Raw genomic sequence first — 15756 nt, forward strand, 5'->3', positions numbered from 1 at the left:
CTGACTGAGCTGCCCAGGTACCCCACTTCCCATTTTAAAAAATTTTGAAATATAATGGACATATAATATGGTATTAATTTTAGGTGTACAGTAATGATTCAGTATGTGTATATTTTGCAAAATGATGTCACAATAAGTAGTTAACATCACTTACCACACAAAATTACAATACTTTATTCTGATGAGAACTTTTAAGATCTACTTTCTTAGCAGCTTCCAAAATATATGATATAGCATTGGTAACTGTAGTCACCATACCGTTAGTTTTAAAAATTTTTATGCTTAGGTAGATAATTACTCCTTTACTCAGACTTCTCATTCTTAGGCTAATCAAGTTTTAACTTCTACTTTTCTTATAGTTAATATTTTGATTATTTGCTTTTCCACTGTATTCCACTGGGACAGTTAATTCAGGTCGATAGTTTATAATGCCAAGGCCACACTTCATCTCCCATGAGATTAAGTTGGCATTATTCAGGAAGAATCCTGTTTGGTGACTGTTGTACTTTAGATGACTCAAAATAGAAGTTTTCGCTTATGCACATACCAGGAAAGAAAGCTTAGATGGTTTAGCTCCAAATTCAGTAACTAGTGGAGGAAAAAAAAACTGCCTTATCTAAGACAGTAGTAGTATTTTTATATATGAAGGCTGATTTTTATTTTTTAAGTTTATTTTTTTATGAAGACTGATTTTTAATAAATGCTTGTCATGTTATGTTTTAAAAAGAAAAACTGGCTACCTGAGCCTTCACGAGTCATGAGGGCAGAAGAGATTGGTCAAGGCTACTTTTAACTACCACCTATGAAACTGGTTTTATTACCTTTGTCTTTTAGGTCAAAATCATGAACTAAAAATGATCTCCCTGGCTCTGTAATTTTCTCTGTGTCTGTATTTGTGTGTATGTGCTCATACTGGGCCTTCTAGTTCTCTTCCTAGGGAATCAGCGTTGCATAGTGGTTAAGAGCACAGGCTTTTGATCTGCGCAGATTCAAATCTGACTACCATTTATTAGCTGTAAGACTTAGAGCGAGGAACGTCACCTCTGTAAAGGGTAATACCATCCTCCCTTAGAATTGTGAGTAAGAAGGGCCAAACAATAATTTGTAAAGGCCTTGAAGTAGTACCCATCTTAGTCAGTGAGGGAATTTTTTTAGAATGGCCATTTAAAAAAAGGGGGCGCCTGGGTGGCTCAGTCATTAAGCATCTGCCTTCAGCTCAGGTCATGATCCCAGGGTCCTGGGATTGAGCCCTACATTGGGCTCCCTGCTCAGTGGGAAGCCTGCTTCTCCCTCTCCCACTCCCTCTGCTTGTGCTCCCTCTCTTGCTGCATCTCTCTCTGTCAAATAAATGGGTAAAATCTTAAAAAAAAAAAAAAAGTCTCTGTGGCTAATGTGGGGCTCAAACTCATGACCCTAAGATCAAGAGTTGAATGCTCCACCGACTGAGGCAGCCAGATGCCTCTCGAATGGCCATTATTAACATAAATAGGCACACATACATATCCTAGAATTTGCTTTTTTCCTTAAACAGTTGACCTAACACTGCTTCTGAGTGGATATAGATATATGGGATTCATTTTCACTGTAGAGCAGTCTATGCACATATCTAACATTTTCTTTAAAGACTCTTCCCCAGGGATGCCTGGGTAGCTCAATGGATTAAAGCCTCTGCCTTCAGCTCAAGTCACAATCCCAGGATCCTGAGATGGAGCCCACGGCGGGCTCTCTGCTCAGCAGGGAGCCTGCTTTCCTCTCTATCTGCCTGACTCTGCTGCTTGTGATCTCTGTCAAATAAATAAAATCTTAAAAAAAAAAAAAAAGACTCTTGCCCATTGCTTTGATGTTTTGTAGGATAGATTCTTAACAATTTAGCTGGCTAGCTAATGGATATGCACATTTATATGATAGATATTGCCAGATTGCTTTCCAAAACGTCAAACTAGTTTATCTACCTGTCAACAGGATATAAAGGCCCATTTCCTGACACCTTTGCTAATAATACTGGGTATTGAACCTTATGGTTTGGGCAAATCTAGGGAGGAAATAGTAACCAGTATGCTCTCATTTTAATTTGAATTCATAGGATTATCTTTTTGTATTTATTATCCTCATCTTTTCTTGTTTATAGCCAGTTGATTTATTATGTTCTGTTTTTATTGTGTCTTTCCTTTTTAATCTATAGAGTTGTCTTGTTAGTTTGTAGGTACTCCTAATGCATTCTGCATAGTAGTCTTTAGTGTTTTATAGCCTGATATTTGTGGGTTTTTTTTTAAGATTTTATTTATCTGACAGAGATCACAAGTAGGCAGAGAAGCAGGCAGAGAGAGGAGAAAGCAGGCTTCCTGCTGAACAGAGAGCCTGATGTGGGGCTTGATGCCAGGACCCTGGGATCATGACCTGAGCTGAAGCAGAGGCTTTAACCCACTGAGCCACCCAGGCGCCCCATGATATTTGTGTTTTAATTCTTTTTATGTTGTCTTTGTGGCACAGAATTTAATTTGTTTTTTTTCATATGATCCAATCTATTAGTATTTTATGGTTTCTGGGTTTTATGTTTTGCTGAGGAGGACCTTTTCCATCTGAGTTACAAAAGTATGGCCTATGTTTTCTTCCAATATTCTAATAATGTTCTCTTTTCAAAAAAATTTTAGATCTTTAAACAGTTTGGAACTTATATTTGTTTATGTATCCATTTTTTCCCAAATGGAGCGTTGTCTATCCCAACAAAATAATCCCTTCAAAGTTTACTTAAGAATTCTTAAACACCTTAGAATTACATTGAATTTGTATGGTCCTTTTGGGACTGCTCCAGGATTATGTCACTAGCGATTACCCACCGGATTGGTTTGTAGTGAGCTCTATAGCCACATGGACTGTGACGATCTCTTTCTGAGATGTGACACATTGTGAAATAAATTTGGCATGGAATTTTTGTTCTATAACTATGGGAATTTCAGTTTCATGCTATACTCTCCAGTTCTACAACATTTATTGAATACTATTTTTAACTAGATATAGGGTAAAGTATATTTTCAGTGCCTCTGGAGCTTATAGTCTAATGGGAAAGACAGATATGCCAACATAATTGGTAAACTCAGATGATAACAGGAAAATCCCAGAATACTAAAGAATGGCACCAAATGGAAGTATGAATCAAGAGGTCAGGTAAGGTTTCCTTTGGGCAGTGATGTGTGAGGTAAATCTTAAAAGAATGACAGTTCAAAAAAAAAATGACAGTTCACTGAGTGAAGGGTGGCATTGTAGAGAGGGGTGGGGGCAGCAGAAAGTATGAGCAGTTATGAAAGGATATACTTGTCTATAAGTATATATTCTAGAGTATATGTGGAGGGTTGGCAAGGAAGCATAACCCAACTATATATAGAGGTCCTTGCTTGTATCTCATACCGGAAATTTGGTATTGGTACTCTGGGCAGTTGGGAATTAACTGAAGATTCTAAGGAGCAGAGGGAGGGTGACGAGCAGATTTATGTGTGAGAAAGGTCACCTTGTGGCATTTTGAAAGGTGGCTTTGAAACGCTGAGATGGGGGCAGGGAAACCACTTATGAGGCTCTTGGCAATGCTACTTACTGGCAGATGTGAGGTAATGAGGATCAGAAGAGACACATGAGAAATATTTTGGAGTTAAGATCAGCAGGGCTTGGTGACTGTGCAAGGAGAAACAAGGGAGAAATTAACACTTAGAGAAGAGCTTAGGTGACTGGCTGGGTAATTGGGGAGATAGGCAGGGGTGAGGCTTGGAGGGAGGGGGGCAGCAGGATGACAAGTCAGAATTAAGAAGAATTTCACTTCTCTGTGGGATATGCAAAGGGAGATGTCCAACAGGCAGCTGATTATAAAGAGCTCGAGGAAGTCTACTCCAGGTCCTTATCTGGTAGCCATGAACATGTTGGCGGTAATTTAAACAATGAGAAGAGGAACCATATAGATTAGTAAGAAAAGTAAGCCAAAACCTAATCCTTGGAGGCCATGGCATTTAGTAGACAATAACAGCAATAACTAACATCCAGTGACTGCTTAATATATTTTAGATGGGTTAGGTTTTTTTTTTTTTGTCTTTAAAAAAACATTTCATTTTTATTATTTTTTTTTAAAGATTTTATTTGGAAGAGAGCAAGGAGTGCACAATTGGGAGGAGGAGAGGCGGGGAGTGGGACAGGGAGAAGCAGACTCCTGGTTGAACAGGGAGCTCCATTTAGGGTTGTCCCAGGACCTAGAGATCATGACCTGAGCCCAAGGCAGATGCTTAACTGACTGAGCCACCCAGGCACCCCTAAAGATTTTAAATAATCTCTACACAATCTCTACACCCAACACGTGGCTGGAACTCACAACCCTGAGATCAAGAATCCTGTACCCTACTGACTGAGCCAGCCAGGCACCCCCACCTGGGTTGGTTTGAATCTGCACAGCAAGCCTACAGTCTCCTTCGATGTCAGGCCTGCAGCTTGCTTCCACTATATTCAGTAAACTTCTATCTCCTTTGGGGGAAAAAATCTAAACAGCAATGCTAGAGATAAGGTACCATTATTATCCCCGTTTGTATAGGCAAGGAAAGAGGCCCAGAAAGACTACGTAGCCACCATCAAGCAGTGAGCAGCAGTCATTCTGGCCCCAGAGCCCAAACCCTTGGCAGCTGTGCCCCCCACTGGCTGGGAAGGGAGTAGAGGGAGAAGAGGACGACACAGAGAGCAGCAAAAGCCTCACAGAAGACAAGGAAGTTGTGTTTCCAGTGAGGCACGGGCAGTGTCAGGGAGCTGGGCAGTCAACTGGGAGTGCGGTGGTGTCGGGCTGGGCTGGTGGAGATCCCGCCACGTGAGTGGGTGTGCTGCGGAGGTACAAGAAGCACATGCAGAGATGAGCAAATGGAGACAGTGGGAGTGCCGAGTCTAATGGGAAAGGAAGGGGAGTCAGCAGTTATGTTATACAGGCTCCTTTCGAATTGGGGAACCCAAGGACCCACGTGGTGTGGGAAAATCTCAAGGTCAGACTGAGGACACAGGAGCATGAGGGAATAGAGGGAGTGGAGTGCCCCCAACCGTTCACTTGCTGCCATATCCCCCACTTTCTTAATGGAACTGAGAAGGCAAATCCTTCTAAATTTTCTTTGGAAACTCTTATTTCTTGGTCCATTGATGCCAGGATTTACCCTTAGCTCATTTTATACTCTAACTCTTCTAGCAATCTTACTCATTTGTGTGGAAAAATCCCAAATAATCCAGCCTAAAATCTCAACCACCCAGGTCGAGACATCCAACTGATATCTTGACATCTTTTATCAGTCTTAACAGTCACGTCATACACTGCATGTTTGCAACTAGACTCATATGGGGTTGCTTCAATTACAAATACCTTCCCTACAACTCTGTCCCAACACACACACACACCCTCACATCCTCTGCCCAAATCTTCTGTAGACCCTCAAGACTTCTCTCAGTTCCTCCCTGTTCTAGTACTTGCTACAGTATACCGTAGCAGCCATGGACACCTATCATCCTTACTTACATGTAAACCAGAGGGCAGAGTTTATAACCCCAATCACAGTTATGACCTCTGCCTAGTGAAAAAATGAGGCTGTAGACTATGGCATTAAAGGCACATGTAAGGATGCCTTGAAAAGGAGAAAAGAGCCCATTATCCTCTGACACTGGACTGGCGGAGGTGAGAACAGATGCCCATCCAGACATATTTGTAGGTTACATGGGAAGATGAAGTGGGTGGGGACCCACTTTCACCATAAAGTAGGAGGTTAAGATGTTTCACTGAGGACAAGGGGCTTAGTCTGTGGCTTGAAGAGAGTAATGAAGAAATCGTCAGTCCAGGTGAGGGTAACCAGAAGAAAAGACCCCCCCCCCCCCCCCGCATGGGGTGAAGTCTGCCATGGGCCCCTTGCATGTAATTTCTAACCCACTACTCAAACCGTTGCAGATTTTGGATGTCTTTCCCATTCACTGCAGTGATGGGTTTCGTCAGAATGACTCAGGGATACAAACTACTAGTTTTACCCGGAAGTTGTTAAAGTTATTTCATGTGCCTACAATTATAAATAGTGGGATCTAAAAATCGGAATCCTGGGATGCCTGGGTGGCTCAGTTGTTAAGTGTCTGCCTTTGGCTCAGGTCATGATCCCAGGGTCCTGGGATCGAGTCCTGCATCGGGCTCCCTGCTTAGTGGGAAGCCTGCTTTTCTCTCACTCCTGCTGATTGTGTTCCCTCTCTTGCTGTGCCTCTGTCTATCAAATAAATAAATAAATCTTCAAAAAAACTTTTAAAAAAGTCAGAATCCTAGCCTGGTAGCTAAATGATACCTTGCAGATCTCCCTACTTACTTCATCTTAGAGTCCCCAGTATTTAACATGTGGAATAAAAATGGAGATAAAACTCTTGTGCTTTATTTTTTTAGACTGAAAATGCCCATATTTCTTTGAATAATAAAAATGGAAATACACTTATTTGAAAGTTCCGTTATGAATGGGACTAAGTTGCGAATTAAAAATTCATTCTCTAAGTTGGCAGATTCTGATAATAAAATCATGGTAACTTTTCAACCAATGCATTTTCTAAACACTACTTCTCTTACCAAACAGGTGCGACTGATCCACTTAAGAGCACAGTACTTTCATTAACCGTTAGAAACACACGTGCACACACATACACAGATTCTAAGATAAAAGCGGAATTCCATTTTATAAGTAGTGGTGACACATCTTTATAAAATGGGAATTTGGGTTCTGTGATGGCACTGAGAAGCAAAATATTCAAAGCAGCCAGACGGAAGGAAGGAGTAGCTAAGAAACACTTGAAGGCCTTTTCCTTGGGAGGAGAGTCATCAGATACTGCACTCATGCAAAACAAAGGCAATCCTCTTGGCTCCAATGGGACGCACGTGCCCCAGGCAGTAGGAGTCTTCTAGAGTATCTCTGCGCCATTGACGACATGCTGCGGTGACCGTAAATGTAACTATCCTATCTTTTTCTAAGACGGCCATACCCCACTTCCCCCCCGAAAGTATCAGTACAGGTGGCCACAGTTTACATTGTGAATATATAGGCTTCTGTAAAAGGAAGCATCTGTTTATTAAAACAGCCCAAGTATTACTCTAGTAGAAGGTACTACTACCTATAAGTTCCCTGTACTAGATGTAGTCCATCAGTTCTTTTATTATTTTATTAATAATAAATATATTTGATAACATCCTATGCTTCAACTGATTTCTCAGCTAAGGACTGAAGCAGATCTTTATAAAGGGCAGAGTTCATGAACCGGGGATAGGAGTCTCTGTGCATTAAGGTGTAGATCTGGAGTTGTGCATCATCAAATATGTGTTGGGATGGCTCCACCATATTCCTATTGATGACTTCTCTTACTCGGGAGTCCAAACTGACCTGTCAGTAGAAACACATAAGAGTGGTATTAGACATATTTATCTTTGGAAATCCATCCCCAACGCACAATGGCTTGTTCTGTTTTTTAAAAAAATCCCAAACCAAACAAAAAGTCATCCAAAAATCTAAATTGCTGAAAAAGAAACCGAACACATAATGCAGGGGCTTCTCAAGCTTTAGCAGCATCGGAAGCCCCTGGAGTGGCTGTTAAACGATTACTGGCCCCCACCTGCAGAACTTCTGACTCAGTGGGTCTGGGGAAGGGCCTGAAAAGGTGTATTTGTCACAAGTTCTAGGTAGTGCTGGTGGGATCACACTGTTCGAGAAAACCACAACATTGTTTTCCTTCTTTAAATAGATTGTACTGTGTCCTCTGAAGAACAGACTTGCTAATTTCCTAATAACATTAGGTCTAACCCCTGGAGGTCCCAGGCTGTGGCCAGGTGGAACACAGTTGCAGATTCTGGGAATGCGCATCAGGCTGGCTGGTGAATGGATGCTAACTCAGAGCGCTGTGGAAGGGGTGAGCGCACCGGGCCAGTGTTTATAGCCCAGCTATGTGTCACTGCTTATTTGTGGGGCCTGGGACAAAGTGAGCTGCACCTTAATGAACTCCTCCATAAAGAGGAAAATGGTGATGGATAATGCTGATTGGTGGGGATTTAATGAGAATTTATTTAAAGGGCTTGGAATGCACTAAGTCCTTAGGAGACATTGGCTCTTCTTTCTCTGATGTTTTCCTCATCCTAGAAAAGGCGGTCTCAGACCGGAGCAAGCTACTGGGCTCAGACTCTCCCCATAGGATGCCAGACAAACATGCCTACAGGCTGCAGAGCCAAGCTCACACATCTTCTCTTCCGTGCGAAGGACCTTGGCCGGACCCGCTCTGCCCCAGGAGGCCATGGTAGTTTCAGTGCTGTACAATGCACATGCTACTCTTTCGTATGAACCTGAAAATCTGACTAGCTGAATCAGTAAATACTGACTTCAGTGATCTGTCTTCCCAGATGCATATACCCACTTTCCTCCTGGAAAGCCCCTTGTGCCCACCCATAGGTAGCTCAATACAGTTGACCTCGAACAACATGGGTTTGAATTATATTCTTCTCTTATGATTTCTGAGTAGCAATTTCTTTTCTGTAACTTTATGGAAGAATACAGTATAGAATACATATACAAAGTATGTATGTGTTGTCACTAAGGCTTCTGGTCAACAGTAGGCTCTTAGTAGGTAAGTTTTTGGGGAGTCAAAGTTACACATAGGTTAGCGACTGTGTGGGGTCAGTGCCCCTAACCCTGTGTTGTTCAAAGACCCAACTCTGCATTCAACGCAGATTGCCAGCATCTCTGGATCTCTTTCTTATATAGCTTGTGGAGGAAGAGAATGATTTATTTCCATCCAATTCCAAGTCCCTCTCATCCTTTTCACTCTGGCTCTGTGTTTAGTCACAAAGTCTCAGGCACCCTGCCTCTTTAACCCCTCTCAGACCTGTCCACCTCGTCCCTCTTCTCTGCCACGACCCTTGGGGAGGTCACTCACCGTTTCCTGCTGGATTGGTTCACTGGCCTCCTAATTGGCCTCCTGTCTCCCGAGTGCCCCTCCACACCACCCCGCTGTTTGGCCAGAGGCCTTCTTCTAAAGCAAACCCCATTCTGACACTCCAATTTCAGACCCGGCATTGACTTGGCCAGGCACTGAGGCTAAGTCCGAAGTTTACAGTCAGGAGGCCTTTATGATCTGCTTCCACGAATTCCCCTGGTCTACCTTACTATTCCACTCAAGAATATAAAGAATTTGGAGTTCCACTTGGAATTTTAAGAAAGAAGGAGCTAGGGTTGCCTCGGCACAGTCGGTTGAGCTTCTGATTCTTGGTTTCGGCTCAGGTCATGATCTCAGGGTCGTGAGATCACTACCCGTGCTTAGCAGGGAGTCTGCTGTAGATTCTCTCTCTCTGCCCCCCTCTGGCCCTCCTCCCACTCACTCACATGATCTCTCTCAAATAAATAAATCTTTAAAAAAAAATAAGAAAGAAGGAGCTCGGTTTTGAGATCACCCTGACCCCACAGATTTTAGATACGAAGGAACAAAAACTGGGGGGATGGAAGCTTGACTGATGCCTCCCAGACAGTCTCTCTGCTCTAAGGGAAGGACACCTCAGGGAAAATCTCTGTCTCATATTAGTGAGGCTATTTCTAGTCAAATAAAAATACCTATAAAAAATATTGGTGCTCAGAATAAAAGGACAATTTTAAAGAAATGCTTACAGGGTTTAATGTTTTTAAACAGTGTTTACAATAAAATGCATAGACTCCCCCTTCTGGAGAATCTGGTGAAAGTCAGAAAAGAGGCACGAAGTCTTTCACAGATTTCAGGGCCCACGGAGAGCCCGCGTGTGGGACCACGGTCAAAGGCATCTGGATAGAATGAGTGCGGGTGGAGTCATCTTTGTTTTGGACCAGCTGTCACTGTGCCCGGTGACCCTACACTGACGGTGTTCATTTTCCAAGGGCCTCCCAGGAGGAAGTCCTTTGTGGGGGTACATACCTCTTTCGGAGAAAGAATAGAAATGTAGTCTTCATAGATTATCCTTGCTTTCTCTTCAATGATCGTTTTATTAGCTTCCTTTTTCAGTTCCTCACACGCCATCCAGAAAAGCATATTTTCTTCACTGAACTCTGTTCGGAGGAATTCCCGAAAAGCATTCCTTCCCGCTGGAGTGAGCATTACCTTGTCGAAGGACTGAGCCCAGGCACTGACTTCCTCCAGGGTGGGACTTGGGCTTAGCAGAGATGGAAAGAAAGAGGCAAGAGGGAGCTATGTTATCAGTAGTTACTTTGAATTTCCTCACTAGAAACCTACCCTTTTCCCCTCTGAGGAGGGGAATGTGCCCCTTGGCCCTTTTAGGAAAGGAGAGAGCTGTGCTCACTTCCATAGGCCCTTGGCAAAAACACATGAGGATGATCCTTTCCAGCTGTTCAGCTGGAGTGCACGGCTGTTGCCCATTAAGTGCTCGCAGACCGATTGTTAGAACTGCTAAGAATGTACTTATTTACATCTGGATGAGTCCTGACAAAGTTTTAAAATTGTAACAGTAAAGAAAAATCCTAGAAGCATCTGACCAAGGCTTCCCAGTGACCTGTGACAGAAGTACATCAGACCTTAGCACACTACCTTCCAGAACAGCCACAGATTTTTAAAAAATTAAAAAAAATTTTTTTTTAAGTTTTTAAAAATTGAAAAAGAATTTTACAGAGAAAGGGGAAAGAATAGGTTACATAAGTGCGAGCTCTAAAGGATGGTAACAAGCACACCGTGGAGTTCAGTATTCATCGTGAGAACCAGCTCCTCACCACCAGCTGCGCCTCCTGCAGTCCCCTGGCCGCACCCCGCTCTCCTGACTCCCCACCCTGAGGGAACTGCTGGGTTTGACTTTGGACCCACCCTGGTTTAGTTCATTTTTACCTATGTTTTAATTATATTGAGGTCAGAAAGCATCATTTGTCCAACAATGATCCCTATTAAATATTTCTCCCCCCCACCTTCCTTTTCATCGTGTTTATGTAGGTAGCTATCCCTGAAGAATATATCCTTCAGTGTTTTTTTTACTTCACTTTATAAAAATGGCCGACGCTACGTTCTTCTGCCACTTGGTTCTGTCACCCCACACTAAGTTTCGAAGATTTGCCCGCATGGCTCCATGTGGCGAGTTCCTGAGTACTCAGGATTTATCTCCAACTTCCCAATCTTGTACTGTCCTCATCTGATTTCGGTATCCCTGTTGAATTGATTTCTGAGACATTTGGGTAGTTATACACAACCTGTATAACCTTGGAATGATTAATTCCAGAACTGCTTTGTGGAACCAATCTGTAAAAACCCATTGAATTTAGTGTTTATTTTGTAGGAGGGTGTTGTGAGCTGAGTACTATCCCCTAAGAAAAGATATGTTGACATCGTAACTCTAGTACCTCAGAATGTCACTGGATTTGGAAATAGAGTCTTTGTAGATTTAACTAAGTTAAGATGAGGTGATTAAGATGAGCCCTGATCCAGTGGACTGATATTCTTTTTTTTTTTTTTTTAAAGATTTTATTTATTTGACAGAGACACAATGAGAGAGGGAGAAGCAGGCTTCCTACTGAGCCTGATGCAGGGCTCAATCCCAGGACCCTGGGATCATGACCTGAGCTGAAGGCAGATGCTTAATGACTGAGCCACCCAGGTGCCCAGTGGACTGATATTTTTATACAAAGGGGAATCTGGGGGCGCCTGGGTGGCTTAGTTGGTTAAGTGTCTGCCTTGGGCTCAGGTCATGATTCCCGAATCCTGGGATCCAGTCCAGGCTCTGCTCAGCAGGGAGCCTGGTTCTCCCTCTCCCTCTGCCTACTGGTCCCCCTGCTTGTTCTCTCTCACTCTCTAATAAATCAATAAAATCTTAAGGAAAAAAACAACAACAAAGGGGAATCTGGATACAGAGACAGGCACACACTGGGGAAGGATGGTCACGTGATTGGCATGACGCGTCTATAAGCCAAGGAATGCCAAGGACTCCTGAGTCATCAGAGGAGCTCTAAGAGTGAAGAGGTCTCCCCTAGAGCCGTCAGAGAGCATGGCCCTGCTGACATCTTGATTTTGGACTTCTGGCCTCAGAAAAACAATATTAAAAACAGAAATAAGAAAAAATAATACAGAGGGATCCCATGTGTCATTTGTCCAGTGTCCCCAAGGTGACATCATGCAAAACTATAGTACAACTTCACAGTCCTCCTGGACACTTCTGATAGTTGGATTCTGCTCACTTATTTTTGTGATTCCATCTTTGATTGCTTTATATGTTTCAGAAACCATTATTTTATATATTTTTATAGATGATTCTAATATCTGAAAGTCCTTGGGGCTCTAAATCCAAGCATCGTTTCTACAGACTCACGGGTTGTAGGTTGTGTCCTCTAAGTTTTAGTTTAGATTCTGGTTGGTCTTATGCTTTAGAAAACTAAGAGTCAAAATTGGGTATATTTTCTTTCCTCCAGCGAGGTTGTGTGTTGGCTTCTCCTGAGATCTAGGAGGTGTAACTGACCCAGGACTACCTGGGCTCCTTTCATAAATCAGGGCTTAATCTGGGATCTCAGTTTCAACACCTCGTCCCCACCCTGCTCTGTACTTGTTCTCAGAGAAAACCCTTCATTCCTGTGCTTAGCAGTCTCATCTCTCAGGTTTTTGCTTACTTTTTAAATTTACTTTGGTTTTTCAGGTACTTGTCATTTTCCTTACTTTCTAGGATTCCAGTGATGCAAAAGCTTTGGAATAATGCAAAATATGTTGTTCCACATTGGGAAGCCCCTCTGGTGATCTACTCTGCCACACTGCCAAAAATTCTGTATTTAGTTTGGAGGGGTAGAAGATGTATACCCCAAAATTTGATATGTGGATACTTGTCCTAGTTGTGTGAAGGTCATAGAAAAAAAAAAAAACAACAACACACTCACATATATAGAGGTTCACAGTGGAAATTCTATGTCCTTTTCTTGAAACCACATCTTGAAGATGGATTATAATGAACCAGCAGTGAAGCATACATGAAAGTTTTAAGACCAGAGAAAGTAGATTATGGAGAGAAGGAAGTAAGCAGACCCCCCCAAAAAGGATATTGAAACAATAGTTTCAGGTTTAGTTTCCAAATTAGCTTCATTGTGTATAGTTGGATCCCATTTCTGTTCAACTATGTGTAAATGCATAGAAAATTCCTTTGAGGACATATTAAAAAAAAACCCATGATGGCAGTTATATCTGGAGATTGGGACAAGGTCTAGAAAAAAAGGAAGACTGAGTTTTTATTGCAAAACTTTTGTAGTGTTTGGGTTTTATTTTTATAGTGGGTAGACTTTTTATTATGTAAAAAAGCATTGTGTATGAAAACAAAATATCCTTTATATTTAGGGAAATTAGTTTTGAAAGAAAATGTTTTAAAAGATGTTGAAAACATAATTTAAAAATAGTAACTTAAAGTAATCTACATAAAAATCTTGGATTTTTTTCAGAAAGTTAAATTGGTGTGGCTAAGTATCCTAAATTATGTTCCTTAAATATGAGGAGTCAAAAGATACTTTTTTATTCCTGTCAGTTTTAAGAAATACATATTAAAGGATGATTCTGAAAAACTTAAAGGCAATTGCTAGTACATTTTTTTTTTTAAATAAGAGAGAGCAGAGGTGCCTGGCTGGCTCAGTCCGTACTGCATGCAACTCTTGATATCAGGGTTGTAAGTTTGAGCCCTACATTTGGTGTGGAGCCTACTTAAAAACAAACACACAAGGGGCGCCTGGGTGGCTCAGTGGGTTAAGCCGCTGCCTTCGGCTCAGGTCATGATTCCAGGTCCTGGGTTCGAGCCCCACATCAGGCTTTCTGCTCAGCAGGGAGCCTGCTTCCTCCTCTCTCTCTGCCTGCCTCTCTGCCTACTTGTGATTTCTCTCTGTCAAATAAATAAATAAAATCTTAAAAAAAAAAACCACACAGGAACAAACAAATAGATAAAAATATTTAAAATAAGAGAAAGCAATATGCATTACTGAAGGACCTAAAAGCAAAGAAGGCACAGTTCAAATAGCAAAAACCAAAATCAAACAAAATTAATGAATTAATTAAGAGGTATTACAAGGAATCAAAGAATATGCTAGAAGATTAAATTTACCAGTCGTCATCAAAATAACTGACCCAGGGGCGCCTGGGTGGCTCAGTGGGTTGAAGCCTCTGCCTTCGGCTCGGGTCATGATCCCAGGGTCCTGGGATCGAGCCCCACATCCGGCTCTCTGCTCAGCAGGGAGCCTGCTTCCTCCTGTCTCTCTGCCTGCCTCTCTGCCTACCTGTGATCTCTGTCAAATAAATAAATAAAATCTTAAAAAAAAAAAACTGACCCAATGTCATTGAATTCTAATTCCCCATTTAGAGACAGACTGCTATGGGACTAAAATCGAACATAATGCTATTTTCAGCAATCATACAAATCATACAAAATATTACAAAAGTTAAGAACAAATAGGCAAAGATATATGAGGCAAATGCAGTAAGAATAATATTAATATCTAAGTAGAATTGGAAACGAAAAGCACTATGTTGGATAGAGTCATTTCATATTCTGGAATTTGATTGAGAACAAATAATGGCCAACATATATTGAATGCTTGCTAGGCTCACAATAGCCAACAGTAAACTGTGATCCCCATTTTACATACAAGGAAACTGAGGCAGAGTGTGGCTTCTCAGTAAAGTGCCTAAGGTCCCACTGTCAGGATGGTTAGAGTCAGGCCTCAACGAGGCATTCTGGTTCCAGATATAAAAGCCTCAAAGCTTTGGTACAGAATACAACATAACAGAATATATAAAATAAAAGCCATTTTAAAAAAAGTTTATTTTTTTAGTAATCTATACCCAACATGGGACTTGAACTCCCGAACCCTGAGATCAAGAGTTGCATGCTTTTCCAGTTGAGCTAGCCAGGTGCCTCAAGATAAAAGTTATTTAGAATACTTTTTATTTATTTGAGAGAGAGAGAAAGAGAGAGAGTGCCCCAAGTGGGGGGAGGAGCAGAGGGAGAAGCAGGCTCCCCACTGAGCAGGGAGCCCGATGATGTGGGGCTCCAATCCCAGGACCCTGAGACCATGACCTGAGCTTAACTCACTGAGCCACCCAGATGTCCCTTGATAAAAGTTATTTTTAAACAAACTCATAAATTGTGGAATATTTTTCAAAAGTTTTTACTTATTTTTTTTTTAGAAATCTCTATACCCAACATGGGGTTTGAACTCACGATGATCAAGAGTCTTATGCTCCTCCAGAGCATGCCAGGTGCCCCGACTGTGGAAGATTTTAATATGTTTCCCAGACTTTGAAAAATCTGGGTAAGGATAAATAAGATAAAGAATGAAAAAGAAACACTTAAGTAACCTTTTAGTCTACTTGTTTTTTTCCCCTCAAAAATAAGCAATTTAATACAAGATGTATTTGAACAATGCTTTTAGGATATATGTCTAGTATATGTGATAATATAGGTATAATATCAAGAAAAGGTATTAGAGTGGGTAAGTGAAAGTAAGCCATAAGCCAATTAATAATACAGGACAAAAAGAGATAATTTTAAAATCTGATATTATGGAAAGTAATTTTATGTGTTTTCTTCCGAACTTTTTTTTCAAAATACTAAAATGAAGACAGTATTACATTAGCCAGAGTACAAACTTAATAGTTAAGAAAAAAATGGACTTTTAAAACTTTTCTGAAAATCAAACATATATGTTTCACTATGGTCTCTTATTTTAAAAAGTCTATCATATGAAAATAGGATAATGTCACATTTTG

At 41.4% G+C, this 15756-nt stretch overlaps 2 protein-coding genes across 4 annotated transcripts in view; one reads left to right on the forward strand and one right to left on the reverse strand.

Moving 5' to 3' along the window:
• Window positions 1-15756, forward strand: part of TCEA1 (transcription elongation factor A1) — an 80185-nt gene that overhangs the window by 50381 nt on the left and 14048 nt on the right. The gene's annotated exons all lie outside the window — the stretch shown is intronic.
• The window catches only part of RGS20 (regulator of G protein signaling 20), a 77171-nt gene continuing 67650 nt past the window's right edge, over window positions 6236-15756 (reverse strand). The window contains 2 exon segments of the mRNA XM_047725877.1: window positions 6236-7403; window positions 9949-10183. Of these exon segments, the coding sequence (XP_047581833.1) occupies window positions 7215-7403; window positions 9949-10183 (424 nt within the window). The 3' untranslated portion in view covers window positions 6236-7214.

The sequence above is a fragment of the Lutra lutra genome, chromosome 4 (genome assembly GCF_902655055.1).
Source record: "Lutra lutra chromosome 4, mLutLut1.2, whole genome shotgun sequence".
In the NCBI taxonomy this organism is placed as follows: domain Eukaryota; kingdom Metazoa; phylum Chordata; class Mammalia; order Carnivora; family Mustelidae; genus Lutra; species Lutra lutra.